The 27,669-nt window shown below is 30.4% G+C and overlaps 1 protein-coding gene across 1 annotated transcript; it reads right to left on the reverse strand.

The window, feature by feature from the left end:
- Positions 1-789: 789 nt before the first annotated feature.
- On the reverse strand, positions 790-26,450 carry LOC135951434 (protein rolling stone). Its single transcript, XM_065501091.1, has 6 exons — positions 26,309-26,450; positions 8,073-8,451; positions 2,392-2,614; positions 2,216-2,335; positions 1,967-2,150; positions 790-1,841 (listed from the first exon to the last, which is right to left on the reverse strand). Exons 2-6 carry the CDS (start codon positions 8,172-8,174, stop codon positions 1,520-1,522), a joined length of 951 nt encoding a protein of 316 aa, XP_065357163.1. The 5' UTR covers positions 8,175-8,451; positions 26,309-26,450; the 3' UTR covers positions 790-1,519.
- Positions 26,451-27,669: the final 1,219 nt, after the last annotated feature.

The following is a 27,669-nucleotide window of genomic DNA, read 5'->3' on the forward strand; positions in this document are numbered from 1 at the left end:
CGCAATTTACAGGTCGCCATTTTATAGATATTTCGATAAAATTTGGTACATGAGTTTTTTGACATAAGGACGAATTTTTGACATACGGACGAATCGGTCCATGACTTCACCTAACTATAAAGAAAAGTTTAAAAGTATAATTTTCGGAAATAATTTAAATAGTAATTCCGGAATAATTTACTCGAATAAGATTCTTGTATACGGAAATATTGATACATAAATTCCATGACGATCCATCTATTATTGGTAATGGCTCCAATTGACCCTGGATTTACTACATTTCTTAACCTACATCTAAGTCTCTTCCCATAATGGGGATCTAACTTTTCATAATTCTTATATATAGAAATACTTCTACTACTTACCCACTAGGTGTAGGGTATTATTTCTTACTTGTTTTATTTCGTCTGCAAAACAAGCAAATAAGTTTCTGTTAATAATTTCAATACGAATACAAAAATATTTACTAAACATTTTATTTTTAGTTTTTAATAAATTGCATATATTAATACAATAATGAATCTTAATGCTTGATATATATACTTATTTATTTATAATAATATTTAACAATTTTATATTATTCCCCTGAGTCTACACTAAATACTTGTACTCGCTCAAATACACTAAATAATAACATTTTAAATTTACATTATTTCAAATTAGAAAGCACTAAGAGACTTAAAATTTATAAAGACAAATGATTATTTAATTGATTAAAATTATTTTAAACCAACATATTTTTATTACCTACTATGGAAATTCGATATACTTATTTATTAAGCTAGATTAAATACATATATACATATAAAAATATATAAGCAGCCCTATTTGCAAAAGTTTTCAATTGAAACTAGGACTTTTGAAATACATAAGTAGGTAAAAAAGTATACAGTGGATGTTATCTAGGTCTCGAAGGAAATCTGATATATATTTTAAATAAATTGAGATTCATATTGTTAAATCAATTAACCTGCTCGTCTATACAGAAGATCCAATATTCCCAAGGGGGAAAGAGAGTGAACGTTTTTTCTCTTTACGATCATGTCCTTGTATTCATCAAGGAAAAATCACGATAGGGTGTTGGCAGATCGGAGATTGAAAGTGCGAGAGATTGTGGAAGCCATTGGCATCTCCCATGGGCTCAGTGGTTTCAATTTTGAATGATCACTTGAGTATGAGAAAGCTTTCCGCAAGATGGCTGCCGCATTTGCTCACTCGATTGACTATTTCCTGTTTTCAAACCTGAAGTAATGGCTCGGCGGAAAGAGATTTGACTCCAATGATGAAATCATCTCTCAAAAAATATTTATTTTGATGACCTCGTCAAATCTTATTTTTTGGAAGATTTAAAAAAATTGGAGAAACGAGTTTATATCCAAAAACATGTCTTTCATCATATATAAAACATCTTCAAATCATAATAATTTGCAAAACAGGGCTGAATTGACTAAATTAAAACTAAACTTAAGTTAACACTGAAAGCTATAACATTCCATTGAACATTTCTTAAACTCTTTAACTAATTTTTGGTAATATTTTCCGAACTCTTTGAGAAAGCTGGATTTGTGTGGCCCTCAAAATTGCCCAATACCATGGAAATGCCCGACGGTGTGTGTTTGATGCCGGTGCCAACATGTTTCTTGGTAATCGGTGGTGGCGCTGTGGTGGGTAAGATGAAGGTGGCATTGTTGAGACGTCGGTAGAGTATTGTCCTTAATTTGTAAATCGTAAATAAGGCCATGTAAACACAACAGCAGAGCAGTATAACACCCACCACAGTTAAACTAGAATTAACAGGTTTATTCCAATCAATCACATGATAAATATAAGGCTTCCCCTTTCTACAAAAAAACAAACAAAAAGAAAATATATTCAAAATATTGACAAAAATAAATGTAAATAAATTTGTGTGCTTTTGTAATAATGACAGAACAATGTTAATATATTTTGGCTACTTGTCACTTACTTGTTATGGCCTCCACATAATTGATAGATGACGGAGAAGAAAGCATAGAACAGGCCAAAACATACTGGCAGAAACATGTGTAAAAGTCTTAAAGGATGAGCAACAATCAGCAGATCGATAAACATGCAAATGGAATTGAAAGCATGTGTTAAAATGTTGGTAGCACTCAATGTATCTTCGCTGGCTGAAATTGGAAATATAAAAACAATTTAAACCTATAAATATTCACATTTAACTCTTTTTACCCACCATCATATAAAATGCCCCAATAGATAATTGTTATCACAATTGATACCACCAAAGTTGTGATATGTATGCCCCAGTAGATGCGGAACGGACTTCTTAAAGATTCCAAATTTAAAAGTTTGTCTAAAGAAACATAATTTAATTTATATCAAGTAAGTAAATACTATATTTATACTCACCCGCATATTCGGGATGAAAATGCCAAATTGTCACTAGAATAGCAGCGTATACATTTGTAATCATGCACAGCATGATGCCCCAATTTGTCATGTATATGAAATACAACCAAAAGTTTGAACTCTCATCTGGATCTAGCATGGACTCGATGACAACGGCAGTAAAAAATATAGCCAATAACCAACGATAAATTAAATATACAATACTTTTGGTGCGATTTTGCCACTGAAATGAAAGAAAAAATACTCTGAAATATAATAAAGGTAATATGAAAATGTCATAGTTTTATAACATAGCTATGGAGCATAGGAGTACAATAAGTCTTAGATTATCCAGATTATAGATAACTTTACATTCGTTTAAATTAGTATTGTGTTTAATAGTTCAATTCAATGACCGCTCTTTCCGCTGCTTTCCGTTTACTGGCCCCAGCTTTGGGATTTTATAACATGTGGCACAAAGTTGAAATTTTGATAAAAAAAAATGTCAAATTCCGAAGGGCGTATGGGCGACATATTCGAAAAATAAGACATGTTTTTTATACCAAAAAGTTCTCCGTTAAGTTACCTTACAGAAAACATAAAATTGTTATATGTTCTTAAAGAAAGTTTTTTTTTTTAAATAAAAAAGATCTAGGTCACCTTTTCGCCCAAAAAATAGCAAAACTCTATTATTTTTATTAATTTATATATAAGTTTGTCATTCCGTTTCTAATTTCCACAATATAATTTTCCGACCTTATAAAGTATATATATTCTGGATCCTTATATATAGCGGAGTCGATAAAGCCATGTCCATCTTTCTGTTGAAATCAATTTTCTGAAGACCCCAGATATCTTCGGGATCCAAATCTTCAATAATTCTGTCAGACATGTCCACAAATGGCTGAGATATGAGGAAAAAACCAGGACAACCTCGATTTTTTACCTATTTTTGACTTATATCTGGATTACTAAGTCATTAATATAGACAATATGGATATCTAATGATAGATATTTCAAAGGCCTTTGCAACGACGTCTATAAAAAATTTTAGAATTTAAAAAAAAAAATGTTTCCAAAAAATTAAAAAAACAACTTTGAAAAAAAATTAATTTTTTTAAATTAAAAATATTTAAAATTTATATTTTGAAGTATAATTTGGTGAAGAGTATTTAAAATTCGGCACAGCCGAATATAGCTCTCTTACTTGTTTAATTGAAAATCGTTTATTTTTGGATCAATAATTGATATTGCTATGAAATCGTTTGTATATTATCAGTAATTTAGTTGTCTAACTAACAAAAAAGTATGCCATTCGGTCCAAAAGTACGCCCTATATTTTAAAAAAAGTGGACCAAGAGGTTGGCCCACTTTTAAAATTTAAATTTTGAAATGCTTAAAACTCGGAAATTATAAGAGATAAATAGCACGCAAGCATGTTTTTTCAAGATCTAGAGGACTTTGAAATCTGTTGGGAAACAAAAAATGGCACGTATTTCAAAATTTTGCATGTGGAAGGTGACCTAATTTGAGCCCCCATAGCGCAGGCCCCTAAGAATTTATATTGCTCATTTTAATAAGTCAAACTCGAATACTCCTTGGCTAAGCTCACGTCCAATTTTATCCCGATCGGACCAGCCATTTAGAAATGCCAGATTTATTTCCAAAAAAATTTGATACTGCCCCATTGTGTGTTGTCATGATGGAATATTACGGATTCATGTCTAGCCGAATCTTCTGGGCTTTCGGCCAATGCTCACTTCAAACGAATCAGTTGCTTTCGGTACTGGTGCCATGTGATGGTCTGTCCAGATTTCAGCAGGTCATAATATATAGTACCCTTTTGATCACATAAAATACAGAGCATTACTTTAGCAAGTAGTCATTCCGTGCAAAATGAATTTCTTTTATGGCGTTCAAACATCATTTCCGACATGCAAAATCGTCTTTCAAGGTTTCTCGACTTCCATTCGTAAAGTACACAATTTCCCTGCTTTTGGATGAATCCTGTTGATCGCAATCGTTTTGAAATTGCTGGTTGAGTAGCTCCCAATGATCTATTGTAAATGCCACATTTTTAAGCTCAGAATAATATTTGATGGTGAAAATAAAAAACATGAAAATCACTAACCCCCATATTCTTAATATTGTAGAGAACTGTCAGTTTATCGTCACGATAAAAAAAATAACCAGAGATTGAGAAAATGGGGGTAAGACTGTTTTTTGCTATTTAGAGTTTCAAAATCAACAGGTACGTTCTTAAGGAAAAACTAACTACAAAATAACGGTACAGAATAGAAACGTTTCAGATCGCTAAATGATTTTATGAATATATTGATGTAATAGACATTTCAGAAAATAGCCATTTTGAGGACACAAATCGGCATATCGTAATATGACAATAAAAAATCGTTAAAATGCGGCCAATCAATTCAATCGTAATTCAAGTTTAAATTATAGCTACAGTATCACGGGATATCGGACAGAGATATCCATGGCCATTAAATATCTGCCGATTGTGTATATTACATCGAAAATTGTTAAAGAATGCCATTTGATAGCGAGACATTCTGGGGTACTCACCGGTATCACTCACTTAAATGGAGACTAGAAAAATTCATCCGGCCTTGCAATAAATCAGCCTTGATTGCAACACAGGGACATCATAACACGCTCAAAAGCTGCGACTCCCTTACAACAAGTTACAACCGACTAAGTTTATGAAAACTGAGTAGTTCTATTTCACTGTTCGGCGTTTTTGGTTCTTAAGACGAAGAATGTATGGTCAGCAAATATTTATTCACTAGAATAAAACTATGCTACACTAAAAATATGCTGGGGTTCTCATACAGCAATTCTGCATTATTCGAGTCCATAGAGTTCGAAAATACTAATAGTTTTTCTCGAACAGTACAAGGTATCACAAGGGGACCATTGTTTGGACACAACTAAGATTCTGGCGTCTGCCAATTAAACCAGACCTAGTACTGTAAAGCGTACAATATTCCTCCTACTACAAAATTTCAGTATATTGACAAGATAACGAGTGTGTATTAGAGTACTCCAAGATTGTATGCACTAGAATTGTTCCATGTATTGTAGAAACACGTTGTGTAAAATATTAGGATGATAGTATAACTTTAAGTGGTGCCGCAACGATTCTGAAGTTTTGAGGTGCATTTACAAGGAGAAAAAAATGCAATTTTTTCAGTTTTTGTAAGAAGTTGGCATTAAATAATTACTTTTGCAATTTAATTTAAAAGAATCGAAATGTGTACGTAATTGTCGTATATAAAAGATATAAAAGACAAAAATTTATTAAAAAATGTTGAAGTTATTAAAAATTCGTCAGTATCACTAGAACAAGAAATGTAGAAACAAAATGAACATATTTTATGAAATATTAAAATAAAAGCTTATTTTTATATAAAATATATCCATATTTACTTGTATATGAGTTTTTGTCTTCGTAGGACACCGTTAACCTCTTTGCAGGTATGACCAAACAAATTTAATTTTTTTAACGGCAGTTTCTAAACTCCAATATCAAATTTTTAAAAATGTTGTTAAACAAATTTAAGAATTTTTTGATCATCACATTGGGATTTATTGTGAATATAATAGGGAATAAAAATATGAAAAAATTATGAAAATGTTTCATATAGTTTTTCCGTACCTGCGATTTAAATTTAGAATTTTTGGAGAAAAACCAATTATTTGGCCATTTTTTGGCGAATGAGCTCTATTTCCTTACTGTTATGAATTTTAAGTAAAACCTATTCAGAATATTATAGTCCAGATAATTCTAAATATACTCTAAAAGTTTTACTAAAATCGGAAAACGTTAAACCTTAAATAGTGAAGGTCAAATGTAAAATTTTTCAATATTTGGAATTTCTAATTTGGGCTGATTTTGATGAAACTTAAGAAAAATGTAACATAAACTCTCGTATTTATAATAACAGCACAAGAATGGAAATTAAGCCTTAATGGCACTTGGAGTTAAAATGACCCCAAACTTTTAAAATCATAATTTCTTTATGGTCATTTTAAACTTAGCACTTCGGTAAATTTAAATGTTTCTGCTATTTTTGTAAATACTAGGCTTTGTATTATATTTTTGTTAAGTTTCATCAAATCGCCCCAGAAATATACAACATTTCGCTATCTTTCCAATAGAAATTCCAAATATTGAGAAATTTGACCTTTGACCTTCACGATTTAAGGTAAAATTTTAGTAAAACTTTCAGAGTATATTTAGAATTACCTGGACTATAATATTCTGAATAGATTTTACTTAATGTTTATAACAGTAAGGAAATAGAGCTCATTCGCCAAAAAATGGCCAAATAATTGGTTTTTCTCGAAAATTTAAAAATTTAAATATATTTAGCTTTATTTATTTATTTTTTTTTAATTTTGTTCCATCGTTTTTTAGTTTTTTTGATATGTCGGGCCTACGGTGCACAGTGGTATGAGAATAAAAAAAGAGGGAAATAAATCTGTAACTTCTAAATCCTTACGCCGATTTGAATGAAATTTCGCATGCGCAAAGAGGAAGTGTAGTCGAGTTTAAGTTTTGAATTTGGACCTCATGAGCCCACCAGGAGCGGGACCAGTGGTTCCCAAAGTAAGATACCTCGGGTATGTTCAATTTTTAAAATGATCCTATTTCTTCGTTTGTGTTGGTACATGTAAAAATTACCGTATTGGATACAGGGTTAAATTGTCTTTGGCCAACTACTACGTCTGCAGAAAGCGAAAATGGTGCATGTTTAATAATTTGTATCTTATAAAGTGCAGAAAATCTAGGAGATGACTTTATTAATGACATATTAAAGACAGTTTCAGAAATCAAACAATTAGTGTTAGTATGAATCAGACCTGGAGATTGAAAATATCAGCTACTTAGGTCAATAACCAAAAAACTACGTGACCTATATCAGAATTTCTCTCAAGGATAATGACAAATAATATTTGTTATGTGCTTCAATTTCACAAAATAAAATACCAGAACAATGACCTAAATTTTCCTAAAAAATCAATCGCTGCATCTTTAATGTTGTTGACTCAAAGGAATTTATTAATTGGAATGAACATCATAATTCCCCTTAAAATGTTGTCTTAATTCAAAATGGCCAAGGTGACTCAATGACATGAATTCATGTTATTCCAAGAGAAACTCCTTCTTTTATGGGGTTTTGATTTTGGAGGTTGTTTAAAAAAAATACCAAAGACTAAAACCAACAACAAAAAAGGATTGAATAAGGTGTGCGTGTCTTAATTTTCAATTTCAGAAAAAATGGAGTGGTGGGAAGTATGTTGTTTGTGTGGGTTTTGGAAACTTTTGGACATTGACCCAAATAGTAAACGCACTATTTAGGAATTTTCTTTGATTTAACTTTTTTTTTAATTTTTAACTTTGTGATTTAAAACACATGTTTTGTTTTTCAATGTTTGCTTCGAACTGGTTTGATTCTTGTTAGATTTACACTGTAAACTAACCTTCAACTGTTCAAATTATAATTAAAGTTATTATTTAGTTTTTTTAAATAAAGTTTTAATAATTCTTTATCTTTGAAATTAAATATGAAAATGTAATTGAACTGTGGTTATATTAAACCTTGAACTGATTTGTCAGTACATTGTTATTATTTTAAATATTTTAATATAAAAAAGTTATATATAAATTTAATACTCACTTGCGACTTAACGAAATCATCTGGCGGCGTATGTTCAAAACCACACTTTTCACGCCGAAACTCCTTTTTCACTGGATGAAAAACGTCCTTCAAAGCCTTCATATTTCTTATCAGTCGTAAATTTTTAACTGGTACTTCGAAATGATTGCCGTTTAAAACAAATTCAAACGATTTTTTTTAATACCACAATAAAAAACAATATTTTATACATTCAAAATGCTGCTAAAATTTGTTTATCACAGTAGGTTTCTAAAAGCTTTAAATCAATTAGAAAATTGTGGAAATTTTTATACCATATTCCACTTATCGAATGAAACATCAAACTCGTGCATCAGTAGCAGTGACATCATCAAAATTATTTAAACAAAATTTTGAAGAGCTAAAACAAAAAAAGTTGATATTAAAAATTATATTTTATTTAACTAGTTAATAAAATATATCAAAAAATGCTAAATCATTTGAGGTAGGAAGTGAATAATTATAATGTTGGTATTAGTTTTGAAGTACATAGTTAATAATTACATGTTAAAAATAAATCAAATATTTGATAGAATATTTAAATTCTTGTTATAATTTGCATTCACACAGAACATTTTGAGAAACATTTCTATTGAAACTTGAATCAAATGGGAATATTCAACAAAATATTATTATTTAGTTCAGTTCAGATTTTAATCTCGATATTATAATTAAAAGATTGACCCTATTTTGGCAAAATTGTTTAAGTTTTATTCTTTAACTAAATAATTCAAACCGAGCGTTCTCCCCTAGAATTGTAACGTGATCAGACTGTGGGATGTTCACGATATTTAGTGTTACTGGTGGACTTCCTCTCCTTTTTATTGTCTCCAATTTTTTAGCCACGTCTCCACGTGCCTGAGATAATTATCTAGGTTTCTAAATGCTATTTAAACCAACATGAGAACTATGAATTGCAGTGTCATCTGCAAAGGTGGAAATGTTTATTTCTTCGGACTCGGTCAAATCTGAGGTGTATAATATGCACAGGGTTGTTCATAGAACACTTCCCTGAGGTATTGATTGCATAGTCGCTTGTCACATAACACAGTGGGACTGGATCAAAATTTTTTGGAAATAAATCTGGCATTTCTAAATAGCTGGTCCGATCGGAATAAATTTTTTAATTTTTTTTTTTGTAAGACCAGAAATTAAATTATCTAAAAATAAAAATTAGTTCGGAATAAATGTGGATCAAATTGGTCCTAATATTTGCAATCCAATTAAAATTTTGATACAAATTTTAGTTTTAGAAACTCAATAAATATGTAATAAAATCTTTATTTATTAACAAAACTCAATGAAATTTTCAATGTTTTTTAAATTTGTTATTCTAAATAACAAAGTGTAGAAAAACTTGCCCGCAATTCCTAAAAATTGGAGCGAAAATTTCAAAAATGGTATTTTTTTACAATTTTTCCCATAGGGATAACTAGTGAACACATCCAGGCTGCTTTCCGTTTTCTGATCGCAGCTTTGGGATTTTAGAACATGTGGCCCAATTTTGAAATTTTGATAAAAAAAAAATTGGTAAATTTCCGAAGGGCGTAAGGCAGACATGTTTTAAAAATATAACATATCTTTTATACCAAAATGTTCTCCGTAAAGATATCTTACAGAAAAACATAAATTTGTTATATGTTCTTAAGGAAAGTTTTTTTTTAATAAAGAAAAGAGTTAAGTCAACTTTTCGACCAAAAAACAGCAACAAACTACTATTTTTTGAATTTTTAAATTGAAAATCGATTATTTTTGGATTGATAATTAGTATTGCTCTAAAATATTTTGTATATTATTGGTAATTTAGTTGTCTAACTAATTCGGTTCAAAAGTACACCCTATATTTTTTATTTTTTTATGCATATAACTCCGAAATTGTAAAAGATAAATAGCACACACAAGCATTTTTTCAAGACCGAGCCGAGCGCTTTCCAAAAATATAAAAATCTTTGCAAGCGGATGGGAAACAAAAAAATGGCACATGTTTAAAAATTTCACATGCCGCCCCTGGAGCATTTGTAGGGCCTATTTTAATAACTTAAACTTAAACTTGGCTACGCCCACGAAATTCCGCAATTATTTCGTGATTCTCACGGAATACGAATTGATGATCTGGGATAATCTTTTGACTATTTAAGAATGTTAAAATTTTCCCTTGGATTATTTTCTCAAATAGTTTAGACAAACAATCCAATAAGCTAATCGATCTGTAGGATGATGCCAATGGTAAATCCTTTCCCGGCTTGGGTATCATTATAATTTGGCAGATTTTCCAATGATTCGGAAATACTCCTAGAGATAAGAACTAACATTGATTAGTTCGGAGTCAAATGTTCTTATAGAACTTTGACCCTCTATACCGGTGGCTTCATGTTCTTAACTTCCTTCTAAAGACAGAAGTTTGTGTGCTTAGTACTGGTTAAACTTTCAATAGAGTTTCGATTTCTGCGATCCGAATGAAGGGCTCTTTTTAGTTTCTTACTTGCAGTGGACAGCCTCTGCTTAGCAGCAGGAGATCTGTTGTATTGCCAATCTCTTCTATATCTCATCTTTTCGAGGAGGAGTTTATTAATTTCTGTATTAGAAATATACATTTTAGTTTTAGGAGGAATTTGGTTTAGTATAATGGTTTAGTATAATGTAATAAATTAATAAATTCCTTGATAATAATCCATTAGATCATTTTCTAGGATCAGAAGGCCAGTAAGTAGGCTGACCAGGTTAAATAAAATCGAAGCTATTTTTTCGATGAATTAGAGTTCTGTACAGCTATCTGCCTTTGTGATTCATTAATCTGGAATCCCAATATGTATGCTTAGTGTTATAGTCACTACAAGCCAGGAAACGATCTCCTAGTGTATTAAAAAATTCTTCAAAATTTACCTTAGTCACAGAAAATCATGGGGGGCAATATATTGAGCTTAGAGTTAAATCTCCAACTCCGTATTCTTGCAAATAGTCTTTGGACAATTTTTCTAGGGTACAATGATTTATCTTATTCCTAATTAAAATGCCAGTACCACCGTGAACCTTGTCATCAGTATGATTCGTGAAATGAAATATGAAACCTGAAGTATGAAAATTATATATATTTATTAAGTGGATCTCCGTAAGTAACAATATATCTATTTTATTTTCGTGGATAAATTTAATAATTCAAAGGTTCAAACTTCAAAATTATTTCAATTTAAATAACAGCTTTTGAATGAAGTTAAATGATGATGTTGGGAATGGATTTATGGAATGAAAGGCTGACATTATTTATATCTTTAATTCACATTATCATTCACCCCAATCGCTAATCAATATTTCACATGAAATATGTTCCCTTTTCCCATTTTTCGTTCATCAACTTTGTTCAGGTGAAAATATTCCCCATGTTGTGAAATTTTTAGATGGAATTTTGTAAATAATAATCTGCTGTTTCGAACAAAATCAACTATTGTGAATGATATAAATTTTCCCTTCGAGGGAAATGGATATTTCATGGGAACATAAATTTCACATGTTATTGCCGTTAAAAGTGATTATATAATTCGGGAATACTCGAGAACCCGGGAATGTAAAAAAATCGCGATTCCCGGTAATCAAAACAGTTCGGCAAATTAAAAATCCTACCTATCATATATTGTCAATTCAGAAAAATAGTCTGAACGCCAATAAATCTCTTAATATTGTAAACAATTACTCCAAATTCAGCACTGATAACTTTAATTTAATTGAAAATTATGCTTTAAAATTTTAAGAAATTTTATAAAATTTCAGAACGATTTCAGATTATTAGTCTAATGTTTATTGTCTTTTAATCAAACTTAATTTTGTAGCGATGTATGTATGTAGATCATGTATGAACGTTATTTGGGGGCTTTGAAAAGTCGATTTGAACAGACCGAAAGGTGGACATTGCTATTATTTATAACCTTTCCAGTCACGGTGAAGCTAAATAATTAGTTGTTGGTAATGGATTTATGGATCAAAATCAGAAAATTTGTATCGTTTTAAATGTTGCATATACACGAAGTCCAACACTTTAGTGTATTTTGGCCAGTGATTATCTACAAGGTCCAAATTCAAACGCTAAACTCGACTATAGCCATGTTTTATTAAAATCAAATTATTCGTTTACATATTACAGCTTTATTTCCACATTTTTTTAAATTGCCCCCACTGTGCATCTTATATTTATTTGTTCCAGAGAAATACAATTTTTAATTTACAATTAATTCTACTCCTATATATCATACATAGCATTTTATCACCTTTTTTTGATTAAATCTAGTTATTAAAACATCAGCTACATATGTTGTCTGTCATTCAGATTACACAGAAAACAAACAATCCCACACTTCGTTTTATTGAAATTATAATTTTATAGCAAATGAAAGTGAAAAAGTTATTCGTTAGAAATTTAAATTTCAATTTAGATATGAAACTATAAGTTTTGCTTGTTTACAAATTGTATGCAAATCATAATAAAATAATGTTAAACATTTAATTCATTCATAAATATTTTAAATATTTAGTCATTATTGAAAACCTTTTGTCTACAAAACTAAAGCTGTGATATAACAGCTTCAGTAGTAGTTATTATGGGAGAAGTTGTTAGTAAAAGAAATTTTAATTAATTAGTTTTTTATGTCTCTGTCAATTTTAGTATGAGTTTGTTTTAACAATTTCACTATTAATGAGATGGACAAATTAAATAGTTTTTACGTCGACCCACTAATACTTTAAAGTACAGATTTATTTAGTATTACTTTCATTGTATAGTTTTATTATGCCCTTCACCATGAGTGGCTAGGGTAAAAATAAGTTTATCATTCCGTTTGTAATTTCCTTATTTTTCATTTCCGAACTCATATATATTCTATTTATATCCTGGATCGTTATAGATAGCGAAGTCTGTATAGCCATGTCCGCCTGTCCGTCTTTATGTTGAAATCAACTTTCCGAAGCCTCCAAATAACTTGCATACATGATTAATATATCAATATATCTGCTATAGTTTCACTAAGGCTGCTATTTAAAATCGAGAAAATCGGTATATAAATGGCATAAAATCCATTCTTTCCATTATTTTTTTTTCACCAAAAATACCTTTTAATAGTTATTTTAAATTATACTTTGGTGATGGGCACACAAGATTCGGCACAGCCGAGTATAACACTATTACTAGTTTTTAATGGATTTTTTCTATTTTCATTTGAGATCTTTGATTTGTTTTTATAGCAGGTATTTTAGTGTTGTTGCGACCTCATTTGAACTTTAAATATCCCAAAAATAAAAACAATAAGAAATCTAAAAATTAACCCCTTTACAAAGCAGCAGTCGGCACTCATAGATACATAGAACCGAACGCCATCAACTATTCAGATACACAGAGCACGAATGTTAAAATGACCAAATTGGCATTAACAGCTGAATCAGAAATTCGTTTTTTGCAACATTAAAATACATTTACTAAAGTGGTAGGTTCTCTTAGTGCCGGTCACAGATGTAAGCCATTGTTAACCTGTATAACCCAGGGCGACAACATTTGAAAAATCTCGAAATCCAGTGACCAAAAGTATACAGTCTATAACTTCTATACTAAATCTGGCCTCAGGATTTCTACATCACCTCAGGTTTCCGTGATAGCTTAACATAAAGCTTGAAGAAACTTCGTTCTTCACCATATTCAAGATAATACAGTTTTGAAGTTTGAAAGCCTTTAAAAAACAATGTGAGAGAACTTATAACATCCAAAACTCAATAAGTTACACTAAGGGAAAGCTTTTATGCTATCAACATCTACTGCTCAATGTCAATCCATTTGCGGGGTTGATATTAACCAAACAAATCTCCTGGTTTGGATATTATCTCTCTCCAGAATTGCTTACAGCCGACTGAACAAGCAGTACACGACTGCTGGAACCCATTATTAAAGCATTTTGGGCTCATGAATCTTTGCCTGATCTGATGGAGTCATCATAAATCTTCCCAAGAATGGTGATAGATCAATAGACTGAATTGGGTAGGAATAACCTTGTTAAGCATGGTAAATAAGGTCATTTCACATATTATAAACTAATGGCTCATGACAACAATGCTCCCATGTTGACCAAGTAAATAGTCTTTGGATTATCGTTGAACAATCAGAGGAATGAAGATCCCCATTATACCTCGTATTTATAGACTTAAAGAAGGCCTTTGACACACTAGATCCTTGTTAAATATGGTTTAAAAATCGACTAACATTTCGAAACAAACCAAAATCAACTGCCTGTTTCACGATGTCGAAAGAATTTTAAAAACTGAGTGTTTTTCATACAAATTTGTTCTACTCATTTTTCTTTCGACATCGTGGAACAAATTATTTAATTGAGGCCTGGAACATGGCACCATGTGACACACAATATATTCAAGTGTTTCTTAACAAATGCCTCCGTAATATCTTACGGAACTTCTGTCATGTAACAACCAATTTTGGATGAAGGACAACTAGCTGCCTATTAAAACATAATTAAGAAAGCGGAACTCCAACTTAGTTGGATAGGCCACACCCTTCGAAAACCAGAAGATGAGGTGCCCAAGAAATGCATAGAATGGAACCCACAGAGAAGCCGACGAGTTGGGAGACCAGCTCATACCTGGAAACGGCAACTAACAACAGAACTTTCAAGATTGTGGATAAAGTGGAACGAAGACTAGAATCGAGCCGACGATAGAGATTATTGGAACCACCTTGTAACGGACCTATGCTTCCTCAGGCAATGAATGTTTGAAAAAACCGAATGTTACAATGTTTTAATAATTTGTTTAATGAGTATAAAGTTACATTTACTTTTTTTCTCATTTGGAATACTTTCCGGAAAATGTTGGAGAATTCAGTGAAGAGATGAGTGAACGTCTTCATCAGGACTTTAAAGAAAAAGAGAGATATTATCAAGACAGATGGGACGAAACAATGATGGCGGACTATTGCTGGTATTTAAAAAGACAAGATAACTCTAGCAATCATAAGCGTAAGTCTCTCCAAGGATCATTTGAAATGAATGGTGAACATTTTCATAACACAAAACAATAAGTTCATTCTATAAATTTCAAGGGACAATATTTCAGTAAATAGAAGAGATATCTAAATCATTCAAAAAGCATTTTTATGTGAAAAAATAGGACTTCAAGTTGTGATTTATAAGTTTGCCAACAAATATAGGCGAAATGTTGCGAAAAATCTGAATGCAATCGATTTTTCGCAACATTTAGCTTCAAACTATAGGTTACGATATCTCAAAAAAGAAGAAACAAGATATAACAAAGCTTAAACCTTTATTGGGAAGTCAATTGGAAGAACTTTCAGACGACGTGCATTCCCACTGTTATAACGTCTCCAATATGGTGAAACTCTATATTGGAGCAAAGTTATGTCGAAAACTTGATGTGATGGGCATATTCTACGCAGCTCAAACCAAAAGTATACTCTTGTTTCAGGTTTAAAAATTTGTTGGCCCGTGTAATTAAGTAAGAATGCTGGAATAAATGTATCCCAACAGCTAAAAATCGAATACTCTTATTCTCTTAATTCCCATGCTAAATGTAGAATAAAATTCATAAAATATGTTTTCTCCCACATAAATTGCCGCTATTTCTCTGTTAACTGTTTCAATACTTGGCAATAAGCTTATTAAACCAATATTACTTTGAAATTTTGTTTTATTCAAAAAAATTTAAAGCTTCTTTAATTTATAATTCATTTATAAACCGATTTCTTTAAACATCAAACCACAATAATAATAATGATAATAATTGCTTTCAAAAATTATAAAAAGAAACTCTAACTCTCGTACTTCACACTTCTGAAAGAAGTACACATGCTAACCCACAAAGTTCAACTACCTTCTTATTATTGTATTATTTTGTTTCCAACTCGGAAAAAATAATAAAAAAAACATAATTCGTGTTTTAAATTAACCTTCAGAGTCTTTACAAACAAAAAATTACTAGCCATTGTAATTTAATATTAAATACTTTAATGAATACTTAATGTCACATATAAAAAGCTACTATAAAATTAAAGTCCATTGAATAATCATAGAAGTTAGTACTTATGTATGTACTTCGTTTAGTTATTGTAATATTTAATGCATCATTTGTATTTAATGTTAATTATAGTTGCAAGTACTTAAAAATTAAGTAGATAGATTCACATTTGTTATTTATTAGAAACAATGAAAACCATCAAATTTATGAAATTTAATTATATGTGTGGTTTATTGAAGAACAATTATAATTTACGATTAAAACATCTGTTTCTGTTTCAACGGAAATTTTATTTCCACTTCTACTATCTTATGGAAGGAAGCCTTGCCATAAATTCCAGCAAAATCTAACTCATTCTCTTTACATGATGACTGCTTTCGAATCCATAATTTTGAACAACACCAAGACGAATTCTACTGACTGATTCAAATATTTTGGAAAGTTCGGTTTTTTTATAAATGACATGTGATGTCAAAAGAATCTCTAATCTAACAAGAGCACCATTGGAAAGAATTGCTCTATAGTTGGAATAGTTTTTCTCGTGTTAAGAGACTAGTTTTCTACAGAAAATTTCTCTAATAAATAGACTAGTTTTCTATAGAAAATTTCTCTTGTAAAGAGACTAGTTTTCTATAGAAAATTTCTCTTGTAAAGAGACTAGTTTTCTATAGAAAATTTCTCTTGTAAAGAGACTAGTTTTCTATAGAAAATTTCTCTTGTAAAGAGACTAGTTTTCTATAGAAAATTTCTCTTGTAAAGAGACTAGTTTTCTATAGAAAATTTCTCTTGTAAAGAGACTAGTTTTCTATAGAAAATTTCTCTTGTAAAGAGACTAGTTTTCTATAGAAAATTTCTCTAAAGAGAATAGTTTTCTATAGAAAATTTCTCTAAAGAGAATAGTTTTTTTAGAAAATGTCTCGTATTAAAAAATTAATCTATTTTAGTTTTTCTGCTATAAGTTTATACTATTAAATATTTTTATAATTAAATTAACTTGTTTTTTAAGTGTATTTTTGTTTCAGCTACTGCCTGAGGTAAAATAAGTGAAACTTTAAAATTTAACAAACATAAAAAAGAAACAACTCTCAAAAATTTGTAACTGAAATTCAAGAATTTCATTGCATATATCTGACAGTATCTTATCTTAACTAATAAAAAAATAAATACTTTGTATTTTTTATAAATTTATCTTTCAGGCATTTTAATGCCATTTCAGTTTCAATTTCAGTTTGTATGTTTTTCTGAATGTATGTCAATGAAAAAATTGTAAAAATTCTTGTGGCAAGTTTAAACGTTTTTATCTAACATATAAATCATTAAAGTCATATTTGGCATATTGTATGTAATTGTTTTTTAATTTAGTTTGTATTTTAGATATACCAAAAATTTTAATAATAAAATTTACCTTGAAAATGCTAAACAGGGAAATACAAATTGACCGATCCTATAAATTTGTTTGTGAGAAACAAACAGTAATAAATAGTTTTTAATATGTATTAGCTGTTAACATTTTTATAAACACTTGAAATAGTATAAATATTAGTAGTAACATGTTAGAATAAATAAAACTGTAGTTTGTACCTCTTGTAAAGTTACTAAAGGTACTTAAATCATATCGACTGATCAGCCTCAGGTCGTTTTTCCTGAGAACATTGGAACAACTATTGGACAGTTACATTAGTGAGAGGTATCTCTCGATAAATTCAATTTGCCAATAAGAGTAGCAAATCAAACGGTAACTGAAACGGTAAAATGCTCTGGTCTTAAATCAAATAAACTCAATAATTGACCGAGCGTTACACCAACGATCTAGTTATGCAACACACTCTGCGTATAACCTTCGAATGATGAGTAGAAACAGCATAATATTTGCTGTAATAAAACCCGGTGATTTGGTAGGGCATTTAATATGAAAGATTAGACGTTACCTTACGAATGTTCACCCGTTCGCCATTTTGGAGAAATATAGGGAATTTAAAATATTTGAGAATTGTTGGCTAACCGTTTTGCTAATATAAAATATATTTGTTGTTCTTATATTGAACAGAAACCAGTGGTCTAACCAATATCGGTGATATGAAGTGGCTGATCAAGTTCTTTATATAGATTGACTCAAGTCTCATTTTTGTCCGAATTTTTTGTACGAAATTGGCGTGTTTCACTTAAAATACCTTTTAAATAATTTTAATCGAAACGACTTCATATTGTTTTCTTCAGTAGTCTAGACGAAATACACAATTCCCTCTGTTTTGTCCACCTTTGGGGCTGTCAATGTCGATTAACCGTTAGTCGGTTAACCGATTAATTTTGTACGGTTAACTGTTCGAATAATTTGAAATTGCCGATTTTCAAATAACAAATAAACCGATTAATTTGTGTCGATTAACCGAAATTCCTTTTTTTGCACTTTAAATTTTTGTTTGTATTTATTTTTCCATTTCAATTCAAATACAAATTTCAAATTTAAATTAGATATTTTTTGAACATCCAATAAACATTTTTAGTGAGTATGTACCTATAACAACTGACATATTTAATTTACATGTATTTGAAACTTTGTTTGTATTTACATGTATAGACGAAACTTTTTTTTTGAAATGAGTCTTTTATCATAACTGAACGAAACTATTAAATTAATCAATATCTAAAACAATCCAAAAAGGAATATTCTTGATTTCACCACAATATACAATCAGCGAGAGAGTTTTTTCCAAGAAAAGTTTTATTAAATCTAAAGAAAAAAATCGTTTAAATTATATTCTTTTTATAAAAGATTATTTCATAAGATCTCACTAAAACTATAAAAAACTCACACATCGCTCATTTGCTGCAACAACGTCATAATTCAAAAAAAGTCGTTTCGAGAAAAACATCTTTGAATATTTTATGACATTTTACTATTTCTTAAATAAATTTTCAACAAGTTATGCGATTTCAGAAATTTAAATAAGAGATTTTAATATCTTTCTAACCTGTATTTAACCCAAATTTTTACTTATCAAATATACGAGAAAACATGAATTTTTACAATGTTTACAACAAAAAAAACAACCTCACACAAAAAATAATTTATTTTTTTTAAAACTGATAAAACTATATGAAAGATTATAGAACAGCGCATATTTTATATTACTCAGTTCAATAAACACGGATTTTGAGTAATGATGTTGTTGCAGCAAATAGGCGATATGTTTACAAAAATGATCTCAAATACCTTATTTGCCATTTTTTATGTTTTTGTATACAAAATTCGTTGTTGTATTTTCAATTTGAAATAAAAATATAAATTATTCGGTTAATCGAATAATTTTAAATTAACCGATTATTAACCGATTAAATCTAAACCTTGATTAATTATTTGCTCGATTAACCGATTAAACCAGAAACCCGATTAATTGAATACCCTATTAAATATACACGAAACTTTAATTATATAAGTTGCGTGTAATGATATCAGCAAAAATTTCGGATTCAAATACACACAGAGTCTCACACTTTGGTCATAAATATTGGGCGTCACTGATAACAGAAGTTTTTACGGGACATTACCATTCGTTCAAACTTTTAGATCGAAATTTTCCCTTAAAAGGTTCAACAATTATTCAGAACTTTCCGCAATGATTTGTCATGAACTGTATTACATATCTGAAACATCAAGGAAAGCACAACAACTTAGCGAACGGAATAATTGTTGGGCCATCAAGAGGGCTTGACTTTTTTTTGCACCTTTTCTGGTTTATGCAATAGATATGCTAGGAGAAAGTACGTTTCACAAGTTAAATTGGAGAATTTTTGTCACTCAGAAGCCCTAAATGGGTATAGATTAAGCTATTTATTACGCCATAAAAGGTAACATCTCAGAAGTTGTAGTTTATAAAATCACGTTCTGGGAAAATATTCCACTAGACTGTTCCGATTCTGTGAGACAAAGTAACGGTATGCAGAGCAGATCCTTAGGATCGTGGTGCTTAGAGTCTCTTTAATCTTCGCAGAGTCTCTTAAACATAATGCTACCATATTTCATCTATCATTGTTAGATTATGGGTTCTAACGATTCAGAATTGGTGTTAGATTCTCCTTTAGTGATGAACATATATCCGTATATTATGCTGATGTCAACCCGGAATGGTTAGTAGATAGAGGGATTTTAAAATTAACACAGATTAATCCAATTGTATAGTATACTCCAAGGATTTAAATCTGTACATTAAGAAAGACACAATTGAAGCCCGGGAAGCATAGTTTTTAAGGTTGCTAACAACTCCTAATGAGGTGATTGTACAGAGACATAGGGGAAATATTAGGTATAGAGTATCCAAAACCGAAAACCGGTTTTTTCATCTTTGTAAACTCCACCGGTTTCGGTTTTTTGACAAACCGGTTTTTGTATGACGGTTAACCGGTTTTAATGAAATATATTTTCTAAAGCACATTCAAACATATTTATGAAAAACTTTGATACCATTTTTAAAAAAAGATAAAAAATAACTGCATAAACAATTCAAAAATGCTAAATTTCCATTAAATAAAAATTTAATATAAAACGGTTAACCGGTTTTTTTAAAAGACAATAATCGAAACCGGTTTTTTCAAAAACACACTTTTTCGGATACCGGTTTTTTAAATTTGTTGGTTTTTTGGACACTATAATTAGGTAGCACGTGCTTGTCAGACTGAGCACTACCTTACGGATTCCACATGATATGAAAAGTTGAAAATAAAATTTTAAAAAATGTTTGTATTCGGTATGAAATCATGGACCGATATTGTCCATTAACAAACCTTATCAACACAGAGTATTTGTGGAACATTTCAGCCAGCTAGCTGCTTTCGTTTGATCCCTACCGTGTTTTCAACAGATGGACGAACATAGCTATATCGTCTTAGAATAGTATGAGGACTCAGAACATACTATATACTAATGTGGGTCTGCGACAAATATTTTGATGTGTTATAAACGGACTGACATAATAAATATACCCTCATCTTTTTTGATGTTGGGTATAAAAACATCTCTATATAATATTTTTATACCCTTCACCTTCGTAAGAAGGGTATATATAAGTTTGTCATTCCGTTTGTAATTTCCACAATATAATTTTCCGACCCTATAAAGTATATATATTCTGGATCCTTATATATAGTGGAGTCGATTAAGCCATGTCCGTCTGTCTGTCTGTTGAAATCAACTTTTCGAAGCCCCTAAATAACTTACATACAGGATTCATACATCAATATCTCCGGAATTCTTCCGGCTTGGTTGATATTTAAAATCGGTCCACAAACGGCTGAGAAGGAAAAAACCAGGATAACCTTGATTTTTGACCTATATCTGAATTACTAAGTCATTGGTGAAGGGTATATAAGATTCGGCACAGCCGAATATAGCTTTCTTACTTGTTTATATTGATTAATTGAGCTAAATTCAAAAATACTTCATATCTTCTAAAATTCGTATATGGGGATTTCATGCAAATAAACCAACTTTTGAAATCGATGTCTTCCGATGAGGATGAAATATTTAAATTTTCTTCTTTCGAAAGATTGAAGAAATAGCTATCTAAATTATTTGGGACACATTTTGCTAAGAACAATAGGTAATAAGTTACATGGATGAGAAAAAACCCCTGCTTGGCCAAAATGTCAAATTTTTATCTCCTCTAACTCTAAGAGTTCTCGACCGATCTTGTTATACCCTACACCACCATAGTGGGGAGGGTATAATGTGTTTGTGCAGATGTTTATAACGCCCGCAAATATTAGTCTAACACCAAATATTAGTCTACAATATATAAAAAATTATGCAAATCTTTAGTGCGGTTAAAATGTTGTTGTTTGAATTTTAATTTAAATATTTGTTATTGGTTTAAATTTGAATCATGTACATTTATAACTTCAATGATATCATTGATAAACCTTTTTATGATTTCAATAAAAAAAAAAGAAAACTAAACATTACTGAATAATCATTGATTAATTAAAATTTGTTACCAAATTTTAATCAAAATATGAATCTTTGTGTCTGTTACTAAAGCCAAAGTGCACAAACGTGTTTAAGCTTAAATTGTTTGAAAAACACACATTGAGATTTTTGTTTGGCTACAGGTATTTTTAACGATATGTAGTTTTAAAATGTTTATATGCTCACTTGAACAAAACAATTTTGCCTTGAGGCCATTAAAATTTGGGAGGAATAAACAACAACTAATAAAATGCTGTTTTAACAAAGAATTGAGTCCAAAACCAGACATACGTTAAATAAATTACCCAAACTATCCAAAATAATAAATGAAAGACCAAAAAAAGAAACAAAACAGCATTAACTGTTTAAATAAAGAAATGCGAATATGTTAAAAATAAAACTGATGAATTAAAGAAGAATCAGAAACAACTTGAAATTGCTGGAAAAAACGTGTAAATGTCAAATCCTGTAGTACCAGTAAAGTGCTCATTTAATTGGGTTTTTTTGTTTGCTTTTTTGGAAGCGCCACATTAAAGTGTTTTTAATGTTATTTTTAAAGAAGTTACAGTGAAACGAAACATAATTCTCACAACAATTTTATTCAATAAACTATAAAGGAATAAAATGGAGATTTAAATAAGTTGTATTAAAGAAGAAAAATTTTGAGGAGATAAAATTTATGTACTTTTTGTGCATTCCCAATTTTGATTAGTCAAAGTTGTCAAAATATTATTTCTTTTGCGATACCACCTTTATTCATACGAAAATGGTTTCCCTTTTTGAATGGTTTTGTTGACTTATAAACGCTCTTCGAACTATCATTTGAGTCCAATAATGAATTCAAATCTTGTCAAACTCCTCAAAATAGTATTTATTTTGCGATACTCTTTTAACTATCTATTTAGTTCAATAATGGATAGGAAAGTTTAACGTCCAGCACGACTTTTATAAAAGAGGGTGGGTCAATAGGTCCGGGACTGTCAACAGGCATCTGTCAGTTGACTCCTGTCAAAATTTGATCAAGCTGTGTCGTTTAGTTTGTGTTTGACAGCCATTGATAGCAGACTACCTCGTAACTTGAGGAGAAATTGGAAAAATGTAAATTTAGTCTACTCATTAAGCATTATGTTTTGCGGAAAAAACCCATCACTCAAATACAGGCTAAGCTTGATAAATACTCTGCACCAGCAATTTCAATGGTAAAAAAGTGATTTGCCTAATTTTTTTCGTTCTGGACGCCCAGTTGAGGTCTCTACAACCGAAACAATTGAAACAAAATCACGTCATGGTGTTGGCCAATCGAAGATTTAATGAGCGAGAGATTGTGAAAACCATTCTCTTGATTTAGACCCGAGTGACTATTTCCAAACCTGAAGAAATATGTCAAAATATGTCAATGAAATCATCTGACAAAAAATACCTATTCTGATAACCTTAACAAATCTTATTTTTTGGAAGGGATAAAAAAATTGGAAATAAAATAATTTTTTATCCAAAAACATCAGTTTCATTCAAAAAGGAACGGACTCTTTAACCGTGTTAAAGTTAATCATGACTTGAATTTTTGGGGATTTGAAATTTTATAATATTTGGGTACACACAGCCCTTCATACAATTCTGTAATGGTGTAATCAGCTGTCTTAACAATGTCAATTGGCGATCTTAGAACTGTAGGTGTCTTTAAAGATGAATATCGTAGGTAGGTGTCTTTAAAGATGAATATCGTACAAACCATTCGTGAGATAGAACTGGAAATCTTCAACAAGGTCTTGGAAAATATTACTAAACCAGTGGAAAAGTTTGACCTTTCTTATAAGGCAATAATATATGAAAATTAATGTAGTTTTGTGGATGTCATTTAAATTTTTAATAAATTATTCTAGTGGATGGACCACCCTGTATATTAGAGGTTTAACTTGATGCATTTCAAACCAAAAAAAGCTAAGGTCACATTCAATAATTTTCACTTATTTTCATTTCAATTGCACTTGTGGTTTAGAATATACACAGTATTTACCGCTTAGTCGGTCCCACTATCTGTCGTTTTGAGTTTGTTAGATTATTAATAAAAAATCTAGCTTTAGACCATATTTTAGCTCATAACTCCTTTATTAACCGAGTAACCACCTTAAGTGTCTGCACAAACATAGAAGAGCGTTAAATTCTCAGATGTTTATTTACCTAACACATCGAAATATTGGTCGTAAACTCACGAAATTATATATTGTAGGTTCTTATAAAAGACTATGATCTGACTATGTCCGTAAAGCTACGCAATACGGTTGTCAGATTGTCAGGAACATGCTCAGAAAATGGTTAACACAACCATGAGAACATATGGGTGTTAACCATTTATTGAACATTTTTCTGACAATATTGTAAGAATATGACAACCGTGTATACGTAGCTTATATCTGTATGTTCAAGGCGGACTTACGGACTTTCCTCTAGGGCCTAGAGGAAATATTCTCTGTTGATCTTTGTTTGGTATTGAAATCGGTACAACCAATAGGAAATTTATAACAAAATGTCCGGCTAAGAGGAAAGGACCTACGGAGATGAAATTTTCCCAAATATTATATGTTGATCAGAAATGTTTGGTATAGAAAATAGGCAAAATCGGACCAACCAATATGAAATTTATAACAAAATGTCTGTCTGACGTTTAAAAGCAATTAAAACACGATTGGTCCTAAACGAAATTTGGCACAAATAATTATTGCTAATAGCTATAAAGTTTTGCAGTTTTTTTTAACATTCAAAACGTCATATTTTTAAATCGGAAAGACAAAAGTCCAATGATTTAGTGAACACTTTCCATATATGGGGTATTTCACGTCAAGTGAACACTTTTAAAATCGATGTCTTCCGATCGCGATGAAATTTACAACTAGGTTAGACCTATTGGATAGTAATTCAGACACAAATTTTCAACCGATCTTGTTGAAAAATTGTGTCTGAATTACTATCCAATAGGTCTAACCTTGGTGTAAATTTCATCGCAATCGGAAGATATCGATTTTAAAAGTTGATTCACTTGACGTGAAATCCCCCATATGTATAAGAATTCTGGTAAGGGATAGTTTTGAATATATAAATTGGGGCATGTTCTATAAAGGTTGGGAAGGAAAAAGTTTATCAATTTAAAGCAAATATGTGTCTAATTATTATGATATTAAACTTTAATATCATTTTGATTGTGATCATTAACGATCATTGAATTAAAAATTGAAGTTTATAGAAGCAAAGGCTGCAATCTATAGAAATATAAACAATTAACCACAAAAATTACTAAATATTAATTAATACTAATTACAAATTAATGTCATGTCTTAATTTCAATATGGCAAACTACAATCAGATAAGGAATGTATTCAATTTGTAGCAAACTTCATTGCTAATGGTGTCATAGCTAATATTTATTTTTGCATTTTAATTAACTTGTGCTAATTTAAATTTACGCAGACATTTTTAACATTTAACAAAAATTATTTAAACAAACTATTTTTTACAATTTCAATAAACAATTTGCCAAAGCTGGCATTGAAGGTGGCTGTCAATAATAGTGTTTGTATTTAAGCATTTTTTTTTTAAATTTTAATTTTAACACACTTTTTTGTTAGACAAACCATTTTTGTATGTATATTCCACTTTTGTTTATAATGAATTCATACTTTAAATGTCTGTTTACCACTATTAGCAGCGATCGCAGTAGCAGCAACAATAACAACCACAACACCAAGTAGGTCAATTACATGCAACAATAAACTTCCACTAGATTAAATAGTTTTTAGTCTTTTTTTCAGCTTTTTGTTTTAGTTTTATTTTATTAACTGTTACAACAACATTGTTGTTAATATTACTTTGAATTTAAATATTAACAACAAATACTTTTCGACCACATTGCTTAACTTATAGAAGCAACAATTAGTTGGTTTTTTCAAAAGAAACACCACTAAACAGACAACTATTTAAAAAAACTGTCCTGAATTATTACCAACTGATCGACCACACTCTACACAAAATCGCGGAAAACAGCTGTTTTCTTTCATTATTTAGTTTTATCTTCAATTTTATTATGACCCTTTTTTCAACTTTCAACTGATGGACCACTTGTTTTGTTTGACCTTTGATTTTATGTCAAAGTTTCTTTATTACGATTTAATTATTGCTCTTGCTGTATTCACTCTTTCGAAGCTTTAACTTCAAGTATTCATTAACACCCAATCACACACACCTGTATTTTAATCCATTCATTTATTTCCAACGTGCTTTTTATTGAAGTTTTAGTTTAATTTTACGCGCGTTTAACATTCAGAATCCGCTGTGCGATCTACGAAAATCAATTGCAACTATTCGTTACCACTCTCAATCACAGACTGACTACTTGACTGTCAAACAAAAACTGATTTTGTTTACAAAACAACCACAACAACCACCAAAATATCACACGCAACCACTACCACTGACGAGATCAAACAAATATGAATAATCGTTATGATCGTACACTCAACGAAAAATCGTACATATTTAATTTAAAACAAAAAATAATTATTGTAAGCGGTAGTTGAATACTTTTCAAATCGGTATTTTGTGTACTGAAGCATCCATGTCAAACCGTTTAGAAAACAGCAACGTTTCAAATACAAATTTTTTGGTATGAAAAAGTGCAATATTTTTGAATTTAATTGAGATATTGACTTTAATTTTTTTTTGTAAGACCAAAAAAAAACTTATCTATATGAAAAAATTAATTCGGAATAAATGTTGGTCCTAATATTTGCATTTCTATTCAAATTTTGATACATATTTTAGTTTTAGAAACTCAGTAAATATGTAATATGTAATAAAATCTTTATTTATTAAGAAAACTCAGTGAAATTTTAAAAATTTTTTTAAATTTGTCATTCTAAATAACAAAGTGTAAAAAAACTTGTCAAAAGGAATCCCACAATTCCTAAAAATTGAAGCGAAAATCCCAAAAATAGTATTTTTTACAATTTTGCCCATAGGGTCCACATTTCCTTCGGGGCTGGGAAAATACTTTGGGGATAAATAAGGAACACATCAGGGTTTCAAAAGCTGCTTTCCGTTTTCTGATACCAGCTTTAGGATTTTAGAAAATGTGGCCCAAAGTTGAAATTTTGATAAAAAATAGGTCACATTCCGAAGGGTGTAGGGCAAAATTTTAAAATTTAAATTTGGAAATCCCTATAACTCGGAAATTATAAGAGATATATAGCAAACGCAAGCATGTTTTTTCAAGACCTTTGAATCTGCTACCTTTCATCTGCTACCTCATTTCCCTGTATGTTACAGTGCCTTGGTACCAAACACAATCTTATTGAGTAGTGTTCCAATAACTATTCAAGAGCTCTCCTGCAGTCTTTCGCTAAGCTAGAATGTATTAAATGACATTTCAAAGCCTTATGTGCCGCCTGACTGTCTAAATAAATAGTCACTACAGACCCCTCTGTAACGTGTGCTTTTATCAACTCAACAAGAGTCTATATGACCGTTTAATATCATTGTCGACCATATAAACCCCGGCCCCTGTACTAGATCCATCAGTTAAAACTTTACCCCCTTCGAACAGAT

Source organism: Calliphora vicina, chromosome 2, assembly GCF_958450345.1.
Source record: "Calliphora vicina chromosome 2, idCalVici1.1, whole genome shotgun sequence".
NCBI classification, from domain to species: Eukaryota; Metazoa; Arthropoda; class Insecta; order Diptera; family Calliphoridae; genus Calliphora; species Calliphora vicina.